Below are 25,408 nucleotides of genomic sequence, written 5' to 3'. Positions count from 1 at the left end.
AAATTCCATAAAGATTTTCCTTGTAAATCCAATAGGTGCCCAGGGGTCACCCCTAAAAGAGGGGTACAGTCACAAATTGGGTACTTAGACCCACGTACCATACTCAGTGCTGCCAATTCACTGGCTGGCGCATGCCTGCTGGCCAGTCATGTCAGGATTCACCTGCAGCTACGTTGCGGAGCAGCAAGCGAGCCGCCATTTTGCCTGAAGTCAGCTGAGTTGCTTAAGCCATCCACAGGGTCTTTGCACTGCATATGACACTCACTGACAATCCTGTGCTCCCTATTTAAACTGCCCACTGCCACCTGTCCTTTGCCAGCATGGGCATCACGTTCCTGGAGATTTGTGTATGTGCAGTAGTACCTGGCACATAGTCTGTTTTCAGGCAAATCTCCAGCACCAAGGAGAGGGCTAGTGTAAGTGGACATTAATAATAATGTAGGCTATGTTTGGACTGGCCCTCTGGCAATTCTGGCAAAGCCAGAATGGCCAAAGGCTTTTGTGGAGCGGTCCGGCCGTCTGGATGCCTGGTTGATCAGCTCCGCCTAATGGCGCCCTGCCAACAGGCTTAGAGGGAGCGAGCCACAACGCCATGCCCCTTGAACTCGCGGCACACCCCATGATGTGTGGTCACACCCCTGTGATGTTTGGCCATACGCCCTTTTCCCATTGCTAGCGTTTCTGAATGCCAGGGCCTATTTTAAGACCTTGTTTATCCATGATGGGGCTATGAAACTGAGCTTATGGTTAGAAGGGGGCTGTCGCATAGATGTGATTGTGTACGACACTGCATATGGGTGACACTGTAGTAGACCCTATTGTAGTGGGTAAGTTCAGACGGCCAATAGGAGACTGAGACGATGCAAACAAGTAAGCTTTTTATTCCAGGCTTGAAAAGACAGAGTCAGTGTAATGACTTCTTACATAAGGCAAACACAGTTCAGGAACAATAATACAGCTTAAATGAGACAGCAGTTCAAACAGGCAGAGTATTACCAGCACAGTCATTGTTCAGATTCTCTAGCATAGGGAGAGTTGCTAAAGGTGCAACCTCTCCATCACATTTCCACTGACTAACTAAATTTACCAGGGTTTTACACCTTAGCTGGTCTTATTTGCGGTAAAGGTGTGGTTCCTCCCTGGCTACAGGAGGTTAACCCTTTCCTCAGAATGTGGAAGAGACCCACTCTGTCACACCTGTGATATGAACACATTACCAAAACATAAAAATGTATCTGCCAATAAAAGGTCATTAGATTAAGGCACCATCATGGCTGTATGCATTACGTACAGTAAAGGTGTCCATACACGGTGCAATAAAGCAGCCGATCCGACGTCTATGAGCATGATATCAGATAGTGCGCACACCCGTGGGGTTGTACATCGCACTTCCAGATCTTACTGCAGGTTCAGTTGAAGTTTTGTTGCGATGTGCAATCCCATGTAGCGCTATGCGGGGTGGGGGAGAGGCCGGCATATCGGGCGGGCGGCCACCCGATCGCACCATGTGTGGGGACCGCCCGATATGTCGGCCATCGGACCCCCGTAGTGTCGCAAGGTGCATATCTCACCGTGTATGTGTGACTTAAGTGTTTTTTTATTTGTAGATTGGTTGAGAATAGTACAAGCACTACAGAAAGCTATTTAGCCTTAGTTAGAAAAAAAAAACTCTCAGCAATATTTTAATATACTAGTTTCAAAAGTACCATATTCAGGCACTAGTATGTTCAGATTTCATATGTATATTCTAGGTTCTTTTTTGGGGGCTGCGTGACCTAAGGAGAATAAACCTATTTGAAGTGAACCAACCTCAGGTGCGGATTGAATGTGCTGGGAAAAAGGTGGAATCTGAAGTCATTTTAAGCTACAAGGAATTTCCCAATTTCACAGAGTTGGTGAAATGCATTGATGTGGTGAGTACCTGAGCAGAGATGTGCTATTCTATACATATATAACAGATCGGGGCAGAATAAAAATACTGCTGAAAAACAACAAAGTTAAGTAGGTGTATAGCATGTGATATTTCAATGAGATGACTCGGGAAAAAATAATTAATAAAAACTACCATACTACGTGTGCACATATTTTGTGCTTGTCACAGTGCAAATGAAAGAAAAAAGAAATGTGTGACATACATGCAAGCCTCAGTGGCAAACGCAGGATTTCTAGAGGAGGGTCTCCAAATGCCGGATTTTAGAGTGAGTGTGGCCAGTCCATGAAGAGAGTATAATTAGCACTTATCCAGCTTTAATATGCGTCATACAAAGTGTATTGTGTGTCATAATTCCAGCATATATAGGACCAGAGATCACAGTAAGCCATTATATGCGGCAGTATGGCCATCCTTTCTGAGCTGAATGTTTTATTTTAGATGTGGGCACCATTCCAGGGCATGGGAGTAAGTCTGGGAGGGAGCAGCAGAAGAACTGGACATACTGTATATGTACATATTGGGCTCTATAGCAGTGTATCCCTAACAGTGCATGTTTTCCAAATCCCCTAATTGGTGCACAGGTTATTTATTACTGGCTGATACATGTTAAAAGATCCACAGGTGGTGCTATTAATTTAATTTATGATACTGAGAAGAACATGCAGCACTAGTAAAATTCCATTACATTACTATTTCTATTGTGGTCATGGTGTGGGCTGGGGAGGGGGGTTTCCAGGCAGACGGAACCCTCCCCCCCCCCCCCGCGTTTGCCTATGAGCCTGATATATAAATGAATAAAGAGTAGTTGATCATGCAAACTTGAAGTTCTTTCCTTCCTATGGAAGAATAGGGTTGGGTACAGGATGCCGACACTCAGGATCCTGGTGCTCAGAATCCCGCCGGCATCACAACTGGGTTAGAATACCGATAGCTGCTCGTAAGTACTGTATCTACATGCTGTAGCGTGTTGATAGTGTGTCCAAGGCCCTATTTGGGTTACTGCGGAGAACATCATGGGACAAAGGTGAGTATTGGATCTTTTTTTACAGGTACGATCATTGGATACTTTACGTTGAGAAGGGTACATGAACATCTGGGAACAGGTGAGTATGTGTGAGTGTGTATGGATGTAATAAATCAATATTTTCATGGTGTGTGTCTTTTTTTACAAATTTCTTTAAAGGTGAACTACACGTACCAGTGGGCCCTTAATGCCCAGCATGCTGATACTTGTGGTTCTCCAAGAACCAGCATGCGGAGGAGGCTTGCTGGGTCCTGTAGTTCCACTGTATGATAATTCTATTTTTAACACTACATACACTTTCAACTGGGCTATCAGCCTAGGCCAGGGGTGCCCTGGAGAGGGGGACCCCTTTTTGGAGGATTCCCCAACTCCCCAGGGATCCCTGGCCTGGGCTGACTAGTGGTTAGGGCTGATGCTGCGGCTGGGGGGCCCAGTGAAAGGGCACTTTTGGCTGTGGCATCAGTCCCCCGCTAGAAAGGGTCCAGAGCTGGTTTAAAATATACGGGGAACCTCACTCCATTTTTTTTCTCCCTATATTTAAAACCAGGTCTGGCCCTGCTGCCTGGTGCTGGTTCTTAAATGACAGTGAAACCCTACACATTTTTTTCCCTGGAATTTTAAGAACCAGGACTGGCTGGCAAGTCCGGGGCTGGTTAGTCTTTTGGGGGGGACCTCATGTCATTTTTTTTTTTAAACATTAACCCGTTTTTTGCAGGTACAACACACGCAGCTTACATATATCTCACTGGTATGTGCAGGCTGCTTGCTAGGGAGAGTTGGGCAGAGAGAAATCACTGCAATCTCAGGTAGCATAACTAATTCGAGCTTGCTTACAAATCACCCAAGAATCTCAACCTACATCACCATCGGTAAACTCGTTTAGCCTCAAATCTCCTGTTGGTAAATTTGAGAGATAAAAAGAGATTAAATCATCCGAGATGAATCACAAAAGGGAAAGACTGTATCATTTTGATTATAAGAAGAAACATTGTATTGACCTTTGGTAGAAACAGAAAAAAAGGGGAAACAATTTATGTCCAAGAGAGACTTTAGTTTCTACTATTTTTCTAGATGTTCAGAGGAGCAGAATAATTCAATAGCAGCGTTTTCATAAAGCACAGAAATATTGTGGACTTAATTTTGTGTTTAAGCATTGGGTTGATTGCTTTTTGATGTATGAGAGAGCAGCTGGGAAGCACATTTGAAAGGAGTCTTTAAATTAAGAAACTAAATATTAACAAGATCCAGTTCTCAAGCTTCACTCCTCAAGTACATCATCAATGTAAAATCCACAGAGATCCATGCCCATGTGTGCCAACTCAAAGCCACGCATGTAGAAGTTAGCATAACTTACTAACCAGGTCCCCATGCCCATTCCCATTATTTGAAGATACTGTAGTTGGCCTGTAGCGGGCCTGATGTACGCACTGCCAATGTCAGATGTAGTGAGATGATATTTTTGCTACTGCACATGCATGACTGTGTCCGTACAGAGGCCCTGATTCAGAGCTGGATGCTCTGACAGAGCGCTCGCTCTGAATCAGGGCCGGCCTTCTTGTTTTTTAGAGCGGCCTCCTGGCCGCTCGCATAGCTCTGGGTGAACACCCACAGCTATAACGAGCGGCCAGGAAGATGGTTGCGATGGTCAAGACCATCGTGACCATCGGGCTTGCGACGAGACCCTTGTGGTAGGGTCTCGTTGCCGCAAGCCCCAGAGAGATTTCGGCTCTCAGAGAGCCAAAATCTCTCCCACTGACACCACTCGTGATGTCAGTGGGGCCACCCCCAAACGGAGGCGTTCACATGGTGAACACCTCCATTTGGGCAGCCACTCCCCTGGCCCACCCACCAAAGGGGTTGTGCTGTCACTCAACATCGACAGCACGCCCCCTTTGGTACGAGACCTGGAGCGACGGTTTGCCCGTCGCTATCCGGGTCTCGCGCATGTGCACGACGGAGCCGGCTCCATCGTGCGCATGCGCACTGGGCCACCATTGACCCGCTTGCGAGTGCATAGCGCTCGCGAGTGGGTCTGAATCAGGCCCATAGTCACAGTTGTAGTTTCAGGTGCATGCAGGGAGAAGTGCATTGAGAATATAGTGGGCGTTTCTGGGCAGTTACAGGCTGGTGACTGTACATGAACACAGATGGTCGACACATGGGTGTGTTATGGGAGTGTCCCAGTTGTGTCGGGGGAAGTGGTTGTGTACACAGATGCTCACATAGGAGGCCAAACTCAGATAGAGAAACTGTACCTGCCATAGAGCTGGTGCAAGTTTCCATGGTGCGACTGATGGTGACATCCAGAGACTCCTCAATAAGTATTATTGTGTGTGCAGACACTGACAGTGGGCGTCTCAGTCCTTGCACAAGGGATGTACATTAGAGAAGGACTTTGTAGTGGCATTTATATAAAGTTGCAGATGGGCGCTTCTGTGCTGTACTGAACTGTGCCAGTGGGGTATGGCCAGCCTGCGGGGGAATACTGATGTAAAGAGCAAACAGTGGCAGTATCCCGCTGGGCATTGAGGTCCCATTGGGGGAATGGAATGCTTCAGTGATACACTAATTGACATTAAGGGGTAGCTGCTTTGGCACTGCTTTATTTATGTATAGCACCTAGGATCTGTCTGTTATCTCCTTTAAATCATTGTTATTAGTCAATGAAGGAGATTGTATTATACAGTATATTCTGATAATTTAATTTAAATTGACAGAATACATGTGCTAGAATGAAATTCCAAAGGTGCACAGCTTATTACTGCAATTACGGCCACAAGCAGCTTTCACTGGAGTGGGAACACCTACGGGAAGCTCCCTTCTCAGCTATGCTCCTACTTCGCTAATATACATTGCACCTATATTAATGTGAGTACTACTAACCATGTCATGTTCTGTCTACCACCATATTATTATTCCAGTTCTAGGAATATTTTTTAAAAGACCTTGCAAATAACACTTTGTGGTCATGCCTACATTACTTTAAATAGCAAAGCAGTGACTTTTTGTAAACTCATACCTTATAATTGAAGATTAGGATTTTACCTCAGATGTGTCACTTTTAAGTCCATTGAAGCACAGAATGAGGAGAGAAGGAGGGAGTGGATCAAAGAAGAGAGGGGAGAGGAAAGTGCCGATCAGAGAGTGGAGGTGACAGGGGCTAATAAGAAAAGGAGAGGAGACAGGTAGTGACAGAAGCCAATAAGAAAGGACAGGGGAGGGGCAAAGAGTTGATCAGAGTGGTGTCATGACAGAAGCCAATAAGAAAGGAGTGGACAGGGGCAAAGAGATGATCATGGGGTACTGAGAGGGGATGGAATTTAAGAGTTAATATTTCAAATTGTTATCCCTACTTTACTAATTATTAAAAGTTTCCATTTTACACTAGAGATGGGCGGTTCGGTTTTGGTGATAGCTGAAAATACCCGAACTTTGGGATGTTACAATTATATTTCGTTTAGTCAAAGTATGGTTTCAACATATACCATATATCTATTTGATTAAAATACTGGCAGTTAAGAACCAGCATCTAGGTCACAAGAATGCATTGTGTGGCACTCCTGCTGCAGTGAAACTACACATCCCAGCATGCCCTGTCACAGATTTGCTGTTAGGGCATGCAAAAACTGACAGGACATGCTGGGATGTGTTGTTCCACAACAGCTATGGAGCTACGCATTGCCTACCCCTGACCTAGGCAATTTAAACTTATACTGCATTATCCTGTGGAGGATGAAATCTCAAACTGCAATCAGTGTGACAGTTTGCAAATGTCTAAATGGGCACACATACACTAGCAGACAAAGAAACGACTGCACAATTACGACATTGTAATCGTGCTGTCGTTTCACAGTCTGGTGCTATGCCTACACTGATCGATCAGTCGTTCAGTGTAGGCACATCAATCATCCCCTAACATGCCCAACCTGACGTTATCGTCAGGTTGACCAGCATGTTCAGGCGATGATTGATGTTGGGAACGACCAACGGGAGCGTGTACGAATTGTGCCCGATTACTGAGCGATTGCACGATTACGATGTCGTAATTGTGCAATCGCTCAATAATGTCGCGTAGTGGATAGTTGGCATTAGCCTTATGCCATTTAGACCAAACTGCATAGTAAAACAAACAGGATGTGAAACACCCTCTTTTATCACTAACGTTATGCAACAGCGTAACCCAGGAGGGCTCTAGTGCTAATCAGCATTAGACTGGTACTCTCTAGATAATTTTCAGGCCCTCGTAAATGGCCAGAATGGAACTGCTGGTAATGCCCCCTTTGCACAATGTCATGAAGTCACGCACGCAACATCATGACATCGCACGCTCAGTGGGCAGGGCCAGCACAGGGCACTGATGTGCCCAGTTACGGCTGTGAATTTACCCGCACTTTTACAAACTTGCTATTCAGTATTTTGTAGCTGGCTACATTTTTTGGATTAATCTTAACACAGATAACCTGAGGATTTATTTTAGAACTCTTAAACCTGCTCTGTTGGATGAAGTATAACAGTCTGAACTAATGGTTGGCTTGATCATAAGTTGTTAGCCCACAGTGATAGGCCACATTAAATGTAACTGTTAACTGAATAACTAAATATTGTCAATGTAATTGTAGGAGCTTCCAGAGCAAGTGTACCTCCACCCACCTCTGAGTATCTTTGTAGTGGAGAAACGAGCATTTGGCCGTTCTGTCATGGTTGGGTCTGCAGTAGTGTCTCATCTGATGAAGTTTGCTCCAAAGGAACTGGAAGAGAACAGTGATGAAGCAGAAGCTAAAAAACGTAAGCTGTAGGGCAAATCTACTACATTTATATGTGACCTTTGAAATTCAAGACTTTTTGTGTACTGCCTCCCCTCCAAAGTTGCACAGATTTATACAACCGGCCCTATCATGAGGTCAGGTTACGGATGCCGTCTCCTGGAGTAGATAGTTGCACTCTTCCATCTAGCAGCCAGTCAAAACATAAAACTCCATTTGTTCATCTTTACTGTCTATTAAACAGTAAATATAAAACAGTAAATTAAACCCCCACCTGTCCATTACTAACTAACATACATCATCCCTTTGTGGAAAGACCAGGAGGAATATTTACTAAAGTTGCATTTTGGTATTTCGGTAGTTTTTCTATCAGTTTTGTGAATCGACCATTTACTAAAGGCAAAATTGACGGCAAAATTACCACAATACCGACTTTAGACCATTGGAGCAATGATCAATATTTTTACATAGACTAAAATAGGAGCCACAGATTTACTAATGGTCGATGATGGCAGTGAAGCCACCCAAAGAATAGTGCCAGTATGCCCAGACATTAAGGGCCCACTAGCACTTGTAGTCCACCTGTAATAAATGTATTAAACAAAAGACGGTACACTCACACATACACCAAATATTTTAGTCCTTTATCAATTTAACACCCCACCACCAATCTTTTGTTCACCATTTTATTACTTACAAAGGGCAGGAGTCACGCCCTCTTCATTCCATGTAGGCATCTCGACACTTGGCAAAATAAAAAAACTTGCTATTACTCTTTAGAGAGCCCCATAGCGAGAGCCCAGTTACTCCTGGTCACTCTCCATAGAAATGAATGGAGACTCGCTGATTGGTCAGAGTGTGGCAGTAACCATGCTCTCACCCACCAGCGCGGCTCTATAAGCCACCTGAAAGATCATTTAAAAAATAAAGAAAATGGTATATTTGTTGAAGTCCAAATAGTTACAGTTGGGTATTGTTGTGTTAGAGACAATAACAAGCAGCAAAAATACAGGTTGCTGTGCCGGCTTTGCTATGTGCAACAAACCTTCTCCAAAATGTCTTGTAATAAAGTATAAGTGGTTATATTTTAAAGGTATTTTGGGAAAGGCAGTATCAGATCTGTGACATGGTTCCTATTGCAAGACCCTGTGTCTTGTGAAGTGGACGGGGCATGCACGAGCATTTAGCATTTTACACCTAAATTTGAGCCGCAAAGTTGTGTAATCCCTGAGATCATGACCAGCACCAAACTGTATCTTAATAGAGGATAAGCGACCTGTCACCAGATGGGGCCATTGGGATTTGGATTTTTTATTGGAATTATAACTAAATTAGCAGGCTAAAAGTGCTCATGTGAAGAAAAAAAATACCTCAATAAGCTGTCCATGCAAGTCCCAGAAATGTAATGGTTTGAAAATGCCTATTAGTGACTTTAAACTACATTTGTAATAGTAACTGTCTTGATTAGGTACTGATTGAATAGCTACTTTATAAAGCACCATGTATGTAATAAATGTCAATTTTAAAAACAAGGCCTGAGAATGCATTCAAGTGGTTTCAGAATATCGTTGTATTTCATTCTTAATGTTCACAGCATGTGAAGCATTGAGCGTTATAGCAGTCATTACAGAAAAGATGATACACCAAGGTGGGCAAAGTCCAGAAAATAAAATATTGCAAGACAGAATTGTCCTTGGTCCGTTCAACCCACCCTTATGTTGTACATTAAATAGGACATTCACAGAAATTCTTTGGGTTTTTTGAGTTGCTGCAGAGTCAGACAACTCCATGGGCTCTATTTATTAACATTATTTTTACTAAAATAAAGTGAAAAAGGGTGTCTTCACACGATTTTCACATTATTTTAGTATCACCTATAGTTATTACAGGGCAATTGGAGTAGAATTCGTAAAATTCTACTCCAACCCCTAAGTATCACTTATTTTTAGTAAAGCAGATCGCATTTCCCATAATTGTAGTGGGAAATGTGATCCGACCAAAGTTACTAAAAATAAATTGTAAAAAAATATCGGGGAAAGCCCTGTGACAATAACGCCACCTTGAGGTGGCGTTATCCAGGGTGTTCCCCGGTTACCAGCCTCCTACTCTGCTCTAACGGGGAGAGCAGAGCCGGGAGTTGGTCTCAGTAATCAACTGTGTGGTCTAAAAAAATTTTTTTACTTACCTGACTCCAGGGACCGGTGATCGGGCCACCGGTGATGTCTCCCCTCTGGTCACCAGGTCTCCCATAGTGCACTGCGGCCCGGTCATCAGGTGATCGGATCCCAGTGCAGTATGGGAGATCACCTGATCGGAGGCATGGAGAACATCACCGGAGGCCCGGAGCATGCAGGTAAGTGTAATTAAGGGAGGGGGGTTGCGGGGGATCCGCGATTGTGGGGGGCGGGGCTTAGCTCCAGGGGCGGAGCTTAGTGCCGGGGGGGTTAGCAGCGACGGTCGGTCAGCGCATGTGCGGGCACTTTGTCACCGTATTTTTTGCGAAAATACCGTGACTAGTGTGCGGAGGGGATTCGCAGGAACAGAGCTTTATCGCAAGCTCTGTCCCTGCAAGAGATTTGTAGTAAATCCCTGTGATATTGCCTGAATTCGCAATGTGAATTCAGTCGATAATATCACACTACAATCTGCATTCAATATGCGGATTGTAGTAAATACTGCCCCTAGTCTTTTTGCTGCTTGTTGTCAGAGATCCAATACTAAACGTGGATATGGATGGATGGATATGTATTGGGATTTTTTGGTGTGAGCTGTCTGTTCTTGACACCTGGATTAACCCTCAAAAAACCTGCAAGATATAAGGCAGTATTCAATTTGGCTGTGAAAAGCCGTTATCAGCGATAATTTATCGCCGATGACGTAATTTTCGCCTATTTTAATTATCCCCATATTCAATTTCAAAGACGTTTCGCCGACTTTTTTAGGGGTGCAGACTTAAAAAAAAATAGCCTGCACCCCTTGGAATGGCCCCTAAAATTAATGTGTCAAAAAAAGTTTTAAAAAAATCGGGACACCCCAAAAAATTTACTTGAATTTTGGGGTAAAAAAAAAATATACGGGGGACAAAATCCTAAAGTAGCTAAATAGATTTCACAGGGGTCCCCATGTATGCGACAGGTGTTTTCTTCATTGCGGATAGTAGCAGCAGGTGCATTTTTGAAGAATTTTAAAAAATAACTTTAGGGACTTAAAAATATGCTTGTACCCATTTTACTGTACCCCAAATTTGATAGATTATTATTAATTTTTTTTAAAACTATTTCTAAGTGCTATTCTTCACCCCTTCTTCTTTAGCCGCATTTATGCACCTGCCGTGGCTGTTACAAACCCCGACTTCCTTCAGAAGGCATAAATGGGGGTACCCATAGTGCTCCCCCATGTCTAGACATCTTTAGGGGGGTCCCAGGAACAATTCCCGAAAATTCCAGATTTTTTGCGATACTTACCATTTCACCGGCTCCCTTTTTCGCTGATTCCTAATTGAATACGGGGATAAAGCGGGCACGTGCCCGATACTTTTTTCACATCAAACCTCCGATGTGGAGCGAAAAGTCCAGCATGAACTTTTCGCTCCAAATTGAATACCCCCCATAATATTTAAAGAAGCTTTGGTGAAAAGAATGGGTGTTACTTATATAGCCTTGTATGGAGTTTTCTGATTTGTGGATACACAGTATAATGAATTATGTTACACATATAACAGTAAAGGTGAGTACAGGTTGAGTCTCCCATATCCAGAATGCTTGGGACCAGGGGTATTTTGGATAACGGAATATTCCATATTTTGGAATTTTTGCATATCATAATGAAATATCTTGGGGATGGGACCCACATATACATACAGAATGCATTTATGTGTTATATACTCCTTATACACACAGCCTGCAGGTAATTTTATACAATATTTTCTATAATTTTGTGGCTCAAGTAAAGTTTGTGTACATTAAACCAGCAAAAATCAAAGGCTTTATTATCTCAGTCATGCCAAAATAATTCCGTATTTCGGAATATTCCGTATTTCGGAATATTTGGATATGGGAGACTCAACCTGTATATATCTTTTAGTATAAATACAAAAAACGTTCACATAAACAACATAGCTTAAGTATTATCCACTCTGTAAAGGAAAAATTAAAAATGAGAACATTTGCAGTTAGCTAAATTACCTCTGAAGGCGAAAGTGATGAACATTTATAACTGCAGTAAACATGAAAAAATAAACACAAATAATGCGCAGTCTATAATGTGTAATAGATAATTCCCAGATATGCAATTAACTTAATTACCTCTGAAGCCACCAAAGTATAATAGAATTATATAACCATAGACCATAAAAAATAAAAAGTGTATTTTATTAATGCACATTAGCATATATTAAAACATTCATGGGTAAAATGAGAATAAAAAATGTGCCATGGGGCAGATTGGGAATTTAAAGTGGCCCTGGAAAAAAGCATGAAAGTGGCCATATGTGCGTGGGCCTTCGGTGTGCACCCGGAAAAGTGGGTGTGACCTTGTGACGGGGTGTGGTCTAATGTAAAATTCCATACCCGCAAGCCACTCCACTCATTTTCATCATGCTGGGGGCATGCCCACAGCTCCAGGAGCAGATTGCCATGCCCACAGTCCCTCTCTCTAGTGAATAAGCACAGAAATTATGTGAATGGGTATTTTCTTACCTATATGATTTCTGTGCAACGAGGGAACCTCTGAAGAAATTGATCCTCCCAGGGCAGGCAGTGTCTTGAGTCGGTATTTATTATTCATGCAGGAGAACACATGGTCTGGAAGCCGCCTGCTTGTGTTGTAAATAATAAAGCCAATGTCATTATCATGCAACAGAGGTTCAACCAGATAGTAACAGAAGTTTTGGGGCAGGACAAATGTGACTAGTATAGAGGTGACAGGGCCAGGACAAGAGGTTGCAGGCACAGGATATTGGGGATAGGACAGTGGTGACAGGGCCAGGACAGCATTGACAAGACCAGGACAGAAGCGAGCCTCTTCTCATGATAGAAGTGAGCTGCAGGGAGCTGACAGCCGGGGCGCCTGTCATGCCGAAACAAAAAAAATTACAGCCAGGTGATGCGATTCAGGGGGCATGGCCACAGTTGACAAGCGGCCCCAAGAACCAATCGGCCCACCGTTATTTTCCCTGCTGAAGGTAAGGGCCAATCCGCCCCTGTGTGTGCCACATTGGCCACTTTTACCAGAGTACAGATTGGGTGAGTGTAGTTGTTAATGGAAGAGACTCCGTAAATCTCTGAATAGCTCATCAAAGTTGGATAGATTCTGCATGGCTACCTCCTCCTACTGATGCATTTCAAGATCCTCAAGTCGACCTGGCTATTAAGATGCTCAAGGTACTCTATGACGGTCATTAGAATGATTGAAGTACTGTATGGCAATCACTGGGATTCGCAATGTAATTTATGGCAATTACTAGAATACACAATATACTTTATGGCGGTCACTGGAATACTCAATGTCCTGTATGGCAATCCCTTGGATGCTTAATATACCATTTGGTCATCATGCTGAAACTACTGTATAGTGGTCATTAGGATGCTTGATGTATTTGGATGGCAGCGACTAGGATATGCAATGTGCTGTATGGCTGTCACTGGGAAGTTCAGTGTATTGTATGGTGGTCCCTGGGATGCTCAATGTACTGTATGGTAGTCATTAGGATGCTCAGTGTACTATATGGCAGTCAACAGAATGTTGAATGTGCTGAATATTGGTCAATAGTGTCCTCAATGTGGAGGTCACTATGATGCTGTCAATACTGTATGGTGAGCACTGGGATGCTCAATGTAAGGTATGGTGAATACTAGGATGCTTAATGTATTATATGCTGGTCACTAGAATGTTCTGTGTACTGCAATGGTGTTCACTGGAATTCTTTTTGTATTGTATAGTCGTCACTCCGATACTCTTTGCACTGTATGGCGTTTGCGTGATCTCTGTATTGTATGGTGGTCATGTGGATGCTCTATGTATTGTATGGTGGTCACATGGATGCCCTCTGTATTGTAATGTGGCTAGGTCTAACAGTTTGCTAACTAAAGTTGGGTACCACCAAAGTTATTTGATCTTATCTAAATTAGGCCACTTTCCATAATTTTTTCAGGGCCACTTTAAATTTCCAATCTGCTCCTGGCCACCTATATAAGACATTGGCTGACAGTTTTATTCTTGCTAAGGTACCTTATAAACCAAACACACCCGAACTTTGCGGTTCTGAGTTGGAGAGTTCTGGCTTGGATCACTATGGGGTTCCAAGTAGAACCGAGTCCAACTTAGATCTACTCGCAAGTTCGGAATTCGGACCTAAAAACCGGATGTAGCGTATTTTGGATTGAATTTAAGTCCCTCCCTCGTGATTTCATGTGCTGTGAGGTGGTCAAAACTGACTGAATTTAATGTTATTGATGGTGATAGAAATCTAATGCCAAAACACAGAGCGAAAACAAGCTAGTTACGTGGATACCGGATGCCGGCGCCGGAATTCCGACAGGTTTCGGGATGCTAGCGCCGGAATTCCAACAGGTGTTGGGATTCCGGCGCTGGTATTTTAAACGCCGGCATCTCATGTGCCATGGATATTGACCGGAGCCCTAATGTTTGTGTGTGTGTGTGTCCATATGCCTATTTATGGCAGTATTTAAATGATTGTTTTTCTGTTTTGAAAGAATGCAAATACAACTGATATCCACAGACACAATGTTTGCATTTATCCTATTGTTACAAATGAATTATTTAGTATTTTATTTTTCTCTTAATCTGGCAAGTGTGATCTACAAATATATGCTCACGTTACAGAAAATATATATATATATTCTTTTTTTTTAGAAAAAAAACCTAAGCTTGTGTCTATGCCAGCCGTTATAAATGTGGACCAAGATGAAAAAGATGGAAGGTTCAACCCTCTTAACCTGGTAAAGGTATGTTGGACTTATTACACCTAAGAGAGTATGGAAAATACATTGCTTGGTGGTACTGATAGTGGGTAAAGTGCTCTAGAGAAGTAAAGTTCTATCGTGTGTGAGAAAGGTGCACTAGAGGAGGTACATTGTGTTGTTATTGTGTGTGAGGAAGGTGCACTATAGGCAGTACAATGTGTTATTAATGTGTGTGAGGAAGGTGCACTAGAGGAGGTACAATGTGTTATTAATGTGTGTGAGGAAGGTGCACTAGAGGAGGTACAATGTGTTATTAATGTGTGTGAGGAAGGTGCAATAGAGGTGGTAAAATGTGTTATTAATGTGTGTGAGGAAGGTGCACTAGAGGAGGTACATTGTGTTATTACTGTGTGTGAGGGAGGTGCACTAGAGGAGGTACAATGTGTTAATATTGTGTGTGAGGAAGGTGCACTAGAGGAGGAACAATGTGTTATTATTGTGTGTGAGAAAGGTGCATTAGAGGAGGTACAATGTGTTATTAATGTGTGTGAGGAAGGTGCACTAGAGGAGGTACAGTGTGTTATTATTGTGTGTGAGGAAGGTGCACTAGAGGTGGTACAATGTGTTAATATTGTGTGTGAAGAAGGTGCACTAGAGGAGGTACAATGTGTTATTGTGTGTGAGGAAGGTGCACTAGAGGAGGAACAATGTGTTATTATTGTGTGTGAGGAAGGTGCACTAGAGGTGGTACATTGTGTTAATATTGTGTGTGAGGAAGGTGCACTAGAGGAGGAACAATGTAGTGTTATTGTGTGTGAGAAAGGTGCACTAGAGGAGGTACAATGTGTTATTAATGTGTGTGAGGAAGATGCACTAGAGGAGGTACAATGTGTTGTTGTGTGTGAGGAAGGTGCACTAGAGGAGATACAGTGTGTTATTATTGTATGTGAGGAAGGTGCACTAGAGGAGGAACAATGTGTTATTATTGTGTGTGAGGAAGGTGCACTAGAGGTGGTACAATGTGTTAATATTGTGTGTGAGGAAGGTCCACTAGAGGAGGTACAATGTGTTATTATTGTGTGTGAGGAAGGTGCTCTTGAGGTGGTACAATGTGTTATTATTGTGTGTGAGGAAGGTGCACTAGAGGAGGTACAGTGTGTTATTATTGTGTGTGAGGAAGGTGCACTAGAGGAGGAACAATGTTTTAATATTGTGTGTGAGGAAGGTGCAATAGAGGAGGTACAGTGTGTTATTATTATGTGTGAGGAAGGTGCACTAGAGGAGGTACAATGTGTTATTATTGTGTGTGAGGAAGGTGCACTTGAGGTGGTACAATGTGTTATTATTGTGTGTGAGGAAGGTGCACTTGAGGTGGTACAATGTGTTATTATTGTGTGTGAGGAAGGTGCACTAGAGGAGGTACAATGTGTTATTATTGTGTGTGAGGAAGGTGCACTTGAGGTGGTACAATGTGTTATTATTGTGTGTAAGGAAGGTGCACTTGAGGTGGTACAATGTGTTATTATTGTGTGTGAGGAAGGTGCACTAGAGGAGGTACAATGTGTTATTATTAGGGGTGTGCACCGGCCACTTTCACTTTTCGTGTTTTGGTTTTGGATCTGGATCTTTCTTCGTGTTTTGGATCTGGATTGGTTTTGCCAAAACCACCCTTCCGTGATTTGGGTTCTGGGTTTTGTGTTTTGGATCTGTATTTTTTTTTTTTAAAAAGCATAAAAACAGCTAAAATCACAGAATGTGTTGGTTTTTCTGCTCCTATGCTATTATTAACCTCAATAATCTTAATTTCCACTAATTTCCAGTCTATTCTGAACACCTCACACCTCACAATAGTGTTTTTATGTCCAAAAGGTTGCACCGAGGTAGCTGGATGACTATGCTAAGCGACACGCTTGGGCGGCACAAACACGTGACCCATCTAGGAGTGATACTGCAGTGGCAGACAGGATGGCAGTTTGAAAAACTAGGCCCCAAACTGTACATAATGCAAAGAAAAAAAAGAGGTGCAAGATGGAATTGTCCTTGGGCCCTCCCACCCACCCTTATGTTGTATAAACAGGACATGCACACTTTAACAAAGCAATCATTTCAGCGCCCGGGTCTGCCACACAACTGTGGCTGAAATGATTGGTTCGTTTGGGCCCCCACAAAACAAGCTGGCAATTAATCTGTCCCTGCACAAACTGGCTCTACGGAGGCAAGATGTCGTCCTCATCCTCCTCATCCACCGATTCCTCACGCAGTGTTATGTACATCCTCATCCTCACAGAGTATTAACTCATCCCCACTGGAATCCACCACCACATGTCCCTCTGTACATTCTGGAGGCTGGTCTCCCTGGAAGAGTTGATAATTCATTTTTATGAACATCATCTTCTCCACATTTTGTGGAAGCAACCTCCTATGCTTTTCGCTGACAAGGTTCCCGGCTGCACTAAACACTCTTTCGGAGTACACACTGGAGGGGGGGCAACTCAGGTAAAATAGAGCCAGTTTGTACAGGGGCCTCCAAATTGCCTCTTTTTCCTGCCAGTACAGGTATGGACTGTCTGACATGCCTACTTGGATGCTGTCACCGATGTAATCCTCCACCATTTTGTCAATGGTGACAGTATCATATGTAGTGACAGTAGACATGTCAGAAATTGTTGCCAGGTCCTTCAGTCCGGACCAGATGTCCAAACTTGGTCCTGCCTGCCCTGCATCACCGCCAGCGGGTTGCTTAGGATACCTAAGTTTGTTCCTGGCAGCCCCAGTTGCGGGAGAAAATGAAGAAGGAGCTGTTGACATGTCACGTTCCACTTCAGCTGACAGTGTGTTCACCAGCAGGTCTTTGCACCTCTGCAGGCTTGTGTCGGCCGGAAAGAGAGACACCACATAGGCTTTAAACCTAGGATCGAGCACGGTGGCCAAAATGTAGTGGTCTGATTTCAACAGATTGACCACCCTGGAATCCTGGCAAAGCAAATGAAGGGCTTCATCCACAAGTCCCACATGCCGAGCAGAATCGCTCCGTCTTAGCTCCTCCTTCACTTTCTCCAGCTGCTTCTGCAAAAGCCTGATGAGGGGAATGACCTGACTCAAGCTGGCAGTGTCTGAACTGACTTCACGTGTGGCAAGTTCGAAGGGCTGGAGAACCTTGCACAACACGGAAATCATTCTCCACTGCGCTTGAGTCAGGTGCATACCCCCTCCTTTGCCTATGTCATAGGTGGATGTATAGGCTTGAATGGCCTTTTGCTGCTCCTCCATCCTCTGAAGCATATAGAGGGTTGAGTTCCACCGCGTCACAACCTCTTGCTTCAGGTGATGGCGGGGCAGGTTCAAGAGTGTTTGCTGGCGCTCCAGTCTTCGGCACGCAGTCGCTGAATGGCGAAAGTGGCCAGAAATTTTTCGGGTCACCCAAACCGTCTCCTGCACGCCCCTGTCGCTTTTCAGAAAATTCTGCACCACCAAGTTTATTGTGTGAGCGAAACATGGGACGTGCTGGAATTTGCCCAGATGTAATGCCCGCACAATATTGGTGGCATTGTCAGATATCACAAATCTCCAGGAGAGTCTAAGTGGGGTAAGCCACTGGGCGATGATTTCCCTCAGTTTCTCTAAGAGGTTGTCGGTGGTGTGCCTCTTACTGAAACCAGTGATACACAGCATAGCCTGCCTTGGAATGAGCTGGCGTTTCTGAGATGCTGCTACTGGTGACGCTGCTGCTGTTGCTGCGTAAGGTGATACATCTACCCAGTGGGCTGTCACAGTCATATAGTCCTTAGTCTGCCCTGTTCCACTTGTCCACATGTCCGTGGTTAAGTGGACATTGGGTACAATGGCATTTTTCAGGACACTGAGGACACTTTTTCTGACGTTTCTGTAGTCTCGGTATCGCCTGCCTAGTGAAGTGGAATCTAGACGGGATTTGGAACCTGGGACACACTATCTCCATCAATTGTCTAAATCCCACTGCACTAATGGCGGATACCGGATGCACGTCTAACACCAACATAGCAGTCAAGGCCTCAGTTATACGTTTTGCTTCAGGATGACTGCTGTCGTACTTCATCCTCTTCGCTAAGGACTGTTAGAGGGTCAATTGTTTAGTAAAAGTAGTGGTGTTCCTACTTCCTCTCTGGGATGATGAACGACTCCCAGCAGCAGCAACAGCAGCAGCGGCAGCACGAGGCGTAGCAATGCAGGATCCTCTGGAGGAATCCCGGATAGGAGAGTCAGTCATGCCAGTGACATGGCCTGCAGGACTACTTCCGATCCTGACTAAGGAGGAAATTGACGAGGAGGGAGTTGACGGTGTGGTTTGCAGGCGCTTGGATACAACAGGACAATGGGATTTAGGTGTCCCTGGACTGCTTACGGTCTTAGCCAAAGTTTCTGAACTTGACAGTAACTTTTTATGAACGCGCTGCAGGTGCCGTATAAGGGAGGATGTTCCTAGGTGGTTAACGTCCCTACCCCTACTTATTCCACCTTTACATATGGTACATATGGCAAGACAGTTGTCCGGATTTGAATAGAAATATTGCCAGACCAAAGAGGTGGAATGTTTGGTCTTCTGCCCAGGTATGACCGTGATGGGCTTTTTCATCCCACGGACAACAACTGTCTCCCCCGGAGCCTGATTTAAACAAACCACATCACCATCAGAATCCTCCTCGCCAACTTCCTCCTCAGCGCCAGATACACCAGTATCCTCATCCTGTTGTACTTCAACAGTGACATCTTCAATTTGCATATCAGCAAGTGGACTGTGGGTGCTCCTTTCAGCACTTGCAGGGGGCATGCAAATGGTGGAAAGAGCCACCTCTTCCCGTCCAGTGCTGGGAAGGTCAGGCATCGCAACCACCACCACACTTGGACTCTCCTTGGGGATTTGTGATATCTTCTTAGAACGCACAGTTCTTCGCTGTGCTTTTGCCAGCTTAACTCGTTTGATTTTTTTAGTGGGAGGAGGGCTTCCATCGTCATGTGAAGCTGAACCACTAGTCATGAACATAGGGAAAGACCTTAGCCATTCCTTGCCACTCCGTGTCGTAAATGGCATATTGGCAAGTTTACGTTTCTCTTCAGATGATTTTAAATGTTTTTTTCAAGGTCATTTTCCTGAACTTTGTCATTTGGGATTGTATGTGCCCTCTACTATGACATTGGGCATCGGCCTTGGCAGACGACGTTGATGGCATGTTATCGTCTATGTCATGACTAGTGGCAGCAGCTTCAGCACTAGGAGGAAGTGGTTCTTGATCTTTCCCTATTTTATTTTTTCGGAGAAAGTTTGGTCCTCCATTTATGTTATATTGATATATACGTGCGGCTAAGGCGCACACAAACACAGAAAATAATTTTTTATTTTTGTTGGAGTCTAGTGCACTTTGTGGGTTACACCACCCTTTAAGAAATGAGCCAGCCGGCCCTTTACTTATGGGACACAGGCGCACGCTGGGCGCTGCTCCTTTGTTGATGCACGTGCAGCCACAGTGCACACAATTCACAAACACAGAAAAAAAATTTTTATTTTGTTTGGACTGCCCTTTGGGGGTTACAGCACCCTTTAACGGACAAGCCAGCCGGCCCTTTACTTATGACACAGGCGCACGCTTGGCACTACTTTGTTGATGCACGTGCGGCTACTGCGCACACAATTCACAAACACAAAAAAATATATTTTTCTATTTTGTTTGGAGTGCCCTTTGTGGGTTACACCACCCTTTAAGAAATGAGCCAGCCGGCCCTTTACTTATGGGACACAGGCGCACGCTGGGTGCTGCTCCTTTGTTGATGCACGTGCAGCCACAGAGCACACAATTCACAAACACAGAAAAACATTTTTTATTTTGTTTGGACTGCCCTTTGGGGGTTACAGCGCCCTTTAACGGACAAGCCAGCCGGCCCTTTACTTATTACACAGGCGCACGCTTGGCACTACTTTGTTGATGCACGTGCGGCTACTGCGCACACAATTCACAAACATAAAAATATTTTTTTATTTTGTTTGGAGTGTACTTTGGGGGTTACAGCACCCTTTAACGGACAAGCCAGCCGGCCCTTTACTTATGACACAGGCGCACGCTTGGCACTACTTTGTTGATGCACGTGCGGCTACTGCGCACACAATTCCCAAACAAAAAAATATATCTTTTTATTTTGTTTGGAGTGCCCTTTGGGGGTTACAGCACCCTTTAATGGTCAATCCAGCCGGCCCTTTATTTATGGGACACAGGCGCACGCTTGGCACTACTTTGTTGATGCACGTGCGGCTACTGCGCACACAATTCACAAACACAAAAAAATATATTTTTTTATTTTGTTTGGAGTGCCCTTTGGGGGTTACAGCACCCTTTAATGGACAAGCCAGCCGGCCTTTTACTTATGGGACACAGGCGCACGCTTGGCACTACTTTGTTGATGCACGTGCGGCTACTGCGCACACAATTCACAAACACAAAAAAATATTTTTTTTTATTTTGTTTGGCGTGCCCTTTGGGGGTTACAGCACCCTTTAACGGACAAGCCAGCCGGCCTTTTACTTATGGGACACAGGCGCACGCTTGGCGCTGCTCCTTCGTTGATGCACGTGCAGCCACAGTGCACACAATTCACAAACACAGAAAAATATATTTATTTTTTTTAGCACTTGGGGGGAGCACCCCTGACAGACAGAGCACCCCCTGGACAACACTACAGCAACCCTTTAGGACTGGGACACTGCACAGGACTTTGGAGTGGACACAGCCCCTATGGACAACTGACTGCACAACACAGTCCAGCCAGCCCCTATGGACTTTGAAGTAGTGGACACAGCCCCTATGGACAACAGCAGCACAGCACAACACTACACTGCACTACACTACACTACAATACAACACTACACTACACAGCCCAGCCAGCCCTAACTCCCACCCTCCCTCTTCACTGTCCACAGCCGAGTGAGAAAATGGCGCCGACGCGGGTACCTTATATAGGATCCAAAACCCGCGAGACCCGGAAGGCGGGATGATGACGTTTTGCCTCGATCTCAGATCCGAGTAAGGCGGGAAAAGTCGAGCCTGACTCGGATCGGCCTCGGATCGGGGGGCTCGGGGGGGTTCGGATTTCAGAAATCCGAACCCGCTCAACCCTAGTTATTATTGTGTGTGAGGATCGTGCATCAGAATATGCTATTCATTTTTTTTTCAGGGAAGTGCTCAGACAATATTATATTTATATTAAATTATTATATGACATTACTAATATAAATTTATACTAAGAACAAATTTCATAAGCGATACTCTGCCCCATGGTGTGCCACCAGAGAGGCGTATCTAAGACTACATTGGTTTGTCTTACACCTTTTTCATTTCGTCAATCAACCTTCTCATCACAATGTCCCCTCACTCTATACCCATATCATGTCCCACACAATCTCCCACCATATTGTCATATCTATTCTCCATCAATTCCTCCAACATCCTCACATCGGTTACCTATAATCTGGCCATTAGGCCCCTGCTCTCTTTGCCTACAACTTCCTCTCAGAGAAGAAGGGAACATCTCAGTTCCCTTACCCCATTAGTAGTGTGTTTGTGTGTGGCCAATATTAGCTTATTCTATCTCTCAATTCCAAAAGTTACAAAGGGGGAATTCAATTGCTTGCACCGGTGGGCTGTGGCTGTCAGTGATAGGTGTCTGATCAAGCAACTCATTTGTTGCTCCATATGGGCGCTATATCCACTGGCGTCGGTATGTCCTGAGGAGGCGAGCAGAAAGGTACGATAAGACCATGGTTCGGGAGCCCTAACCAGGACTTTCGACTGGTTTAGCCATTTTATGCAGCTAATTGGGCACGACAAGTGTAATAATCGGTCATAGAAATTCTGTGCATACCATTTGCCTCATATCAAAATGTATATATATAGAAGCCTCAGGTTCAGATGTATCCTCAGGGGATGCTGTTAATATCCCTACTATCGGGATGCCGATTGCCAAAATCCCAGCATCGGAATCCTGATCACCGACAGAACACCGGCGTCGTAATCCCTACATGACTGGGGATGCTGACGTTGGAATCCTAGCAGCCGGCATCCCGAGCGAAAGGAGAACGCGGCAAGTTATCAAGTATCAGCCATTGGGGAGGTGGGTTAAGTTTAGGTACCCCAGGGGGTACTTAGGGTTAGGCTGCGGGAGGGGGAAGATTAGGGTTTGGCTCCAGACAGAGTGGGTTAGGTTGAGGCACCACCGGGGGAAGGTTAGGCATTAAGGGTGGGGGGGGGTTAGGGTTAGGCACTAAGGGGGGAAGGTTAGGTTTAGGCACTTACCGGTAGGGTTAGATCTAGGGTGCGGGGTAGGGAGGGTTAGTATGAGATACAAAAAAGGATGGTTAGGGGGTAAATAGGACAGTTGAAAAGTACTTGCCATTCCCCTGTTGGGATTTCAACCATTGAGATGCCGATGTCACTGTACTGATAGCCGGCGTCTCCTCCGTCGGTAAATCATTATGATTCCATCCTCAGGCATCCAAGCAGATGTAATGACAATGATTGAACCAAATAATGTAATATTGTTACACCATGTTTTTGAGGTTCAAATAAGGGGCAAGCAAGTAATAAGCAAACACTGTAATGTAATAAAAACAGCTCATCTGTTGTTCAGATATCAATTCCTCCAGAATGTTGGATCCATATACCAGGAAGGTGTCCTAGTGTATTTTGTCTCCTCAGGATTTCATCAGGGACTTAGAAATAACTCTGGAGAGGTATATATACAGGGGCTGATTTTGAATTGCACATAGACGCCGATTTTGTGAATACTGAGTTGCCCACTTGCAGCATCTTGCGGCAGTGCAAAATCGTCTTGGTGCATCTTTAGATGCATCATCGGTACACCATCGAAACAGCAGCCCTATGGCAGGTGCAGTTTCTCCATCCGAGTATGGCGTCCTATGTGAGAGTTATGCGTCTTTGGATGCAGCTGCTTACAGCGACATGTCTGCATCTGCTTAGCCACCCCCGGTACCCCCCAGAAATGCCCACTGAATTCCACCGGGCGTGCATATGATTCTGCTCTGGGTATCTGAGCACTAACAATCGGGACTCATGTGCAGACCCAAAACATCAGCCAACTGCATCAATACTGCGTACCACTCAGAATCAGGCCCACAGAATGGTGATTAATAACTTAACGGGCTCATAAGTTTTGCCAAAAACCACTCCGAAATTATTGTTTTTTTATGATTGTCATGAATTTATGATTTAGTTTAAGAACATCTATTTAATACTTATCCAACACGAATTTATAAAAACTAAAATCTCTTTTTCTGTATACACAGTCCACCGTACAAATAGCAATATTTATTGTATCATATGCATGAACTTAAACTTTAAACACTATTAAACTATTTGACCATTCCTAATTATCAGTCTCGTATAGATATTCTTGATCGATATGGGATCGAAGTAATCAAAAAGACACACAAAATTTGCAACAATATTAATATTCATTTCCTCTGTTTATATGTCCCCGGCAGCTGGTCCTCTGTGCAGCTGCTGGGCATACATTGGGGGGCTAGGGGCAGCTGGATTGACATTTCCTCGGCGGCTGACGGGTTTGATTTGAGCACTGCCACTTAAAACAATTGTTACAGAAGGGCCAGACTTGACAATTGTCTTATCAGAGGCCCATTTTTTGGGGGGAAGAGAGTTTAAAAAATCTAATGTCTCTATCTAACTAATCGAACAAACATAGTTTAGACAGTATCCCCTGAGTCTCACCTCTTTAGTAGATTTAGATATGCCCTATAGCAACAAGCCTGTGTGTACCCTAAGATGCTCCAGAATACTTATACCTCAATATAGTGGAGTGTCCATACATTTCATGGCCTAATGCCCTAATACCAAACAAGTTATATCCTTACCATATACCATCTAACCCCTAACCATCATTACCATCCAAGTCTGCAGCTCACACACACAGCCACTGTCAATCCCGATACCAGTGAGCCACCTCTTCCCCCTGCGACTGTGAGACATTCTGGTTTGGGCCTCAGTGCAGGTATCTTCGGGTTCAACTGGGCCCCTGCCATGCTGGGCCTCCAAATATATATCCCTTCTGTGCCCCGGGGAAGTAAGAGGAAAAAGGAGGAGAATGAAAGACACAGCCGGAGAGGCTAGACTGGAAAGGAAGGCCGTTTATTGAGGTTGAGGGATGATCTTGGGGAATAGACCAACCCAAAACCATAGCAATAGTGGAACCAGCACACTTATGGGCTGGCCTCAATAATGGCGTATGCCGTATTACCTAGACAAGGGCTCTTGTGTCCTAAACAGGCCCTGTTAAATACAAAGACCTGTGGCCCCAATCAGGATGAGGGCAGGCTTCAGTAGATTGTTAAAAATTATTAAAACTAAAAAGCTGGCAGGGAAAGGCAGCTATACATTAGGCAGCAGCCTGGGCCTGCCAACATTAAAGTGTACTGGACACACAGGCACTCTCTGTGCGCATGCCAATTGCTTAGCATTTTATTTGCCTGTATTGTATATTGTATGGAAATTGTATCTGTGTGTTCTAGGACCCTTTGAAGAGTTTGGGCAAAACAATAGTTAAGGATGAAGAGCTGGAGGAAGAAAAGCCAGACCCTGAAGAGCTGGACTGGTGGTCAAAATACTATGAATCCCTAAGAGAAATATCAGACCATGTATGTTGTGGTTAATTGTTCGTATATGGATATTTGTGGAAAATGGAGTACTTTTTTTGTTTATGAAACGGT

At 44.3% G+C, this 25,408-nt stretch overlaps 1 protein-coding gene across 1 annotated transcript in view; it reads left to right on the top strand.

Moving 5' to 3' along the window:
• Positions 1-25,408, top strand: part of LOC148514971 (fer-1-like protein 4) — a 168,509-nt gene that overhangs the window by 94,559 nt on the left and 48,542 nt on the right. Inside the window, exons 28-31 of the mRNA XM_088480678.1 lie at positions 1,752-1,913; positions 7,577-7,742; positions 14,594-14,685; positions 25,211-25,336. Of these exons, the coding sequence (XP_088336804.1) occupies positions 1,752-1,913; positions 7,577-7,742; positions 14,594-14,685; positions 25,211-25,336 (546 nt within the window). The remainder of the gene's footprint in view (positions 1-1,751; positions 1,914-7,576; positions 7,743-14,593; positions 14,686-25,210; positions 25,337-25,408) is intronic.

The sequence above is a fragment of the Taudactylus pleione genome, unplaced genomic scaffold (assembly GCF_031769625.1).
Source record: "Taudactylus pleione unplaced genomic scaffold, aTauple2 ptg000256l, whole genome shotgun sequence".
NCBI lineage: Eukaryota > Metazoa > Chordata > Amphibia > Anura > Myobatrachidae > Taudactylus > Taudactylus pleione.
Note: the sequence above shows the minus strand (reverse complement) of the source record. Positions and strands in the feature narration are given on the sequence as shown.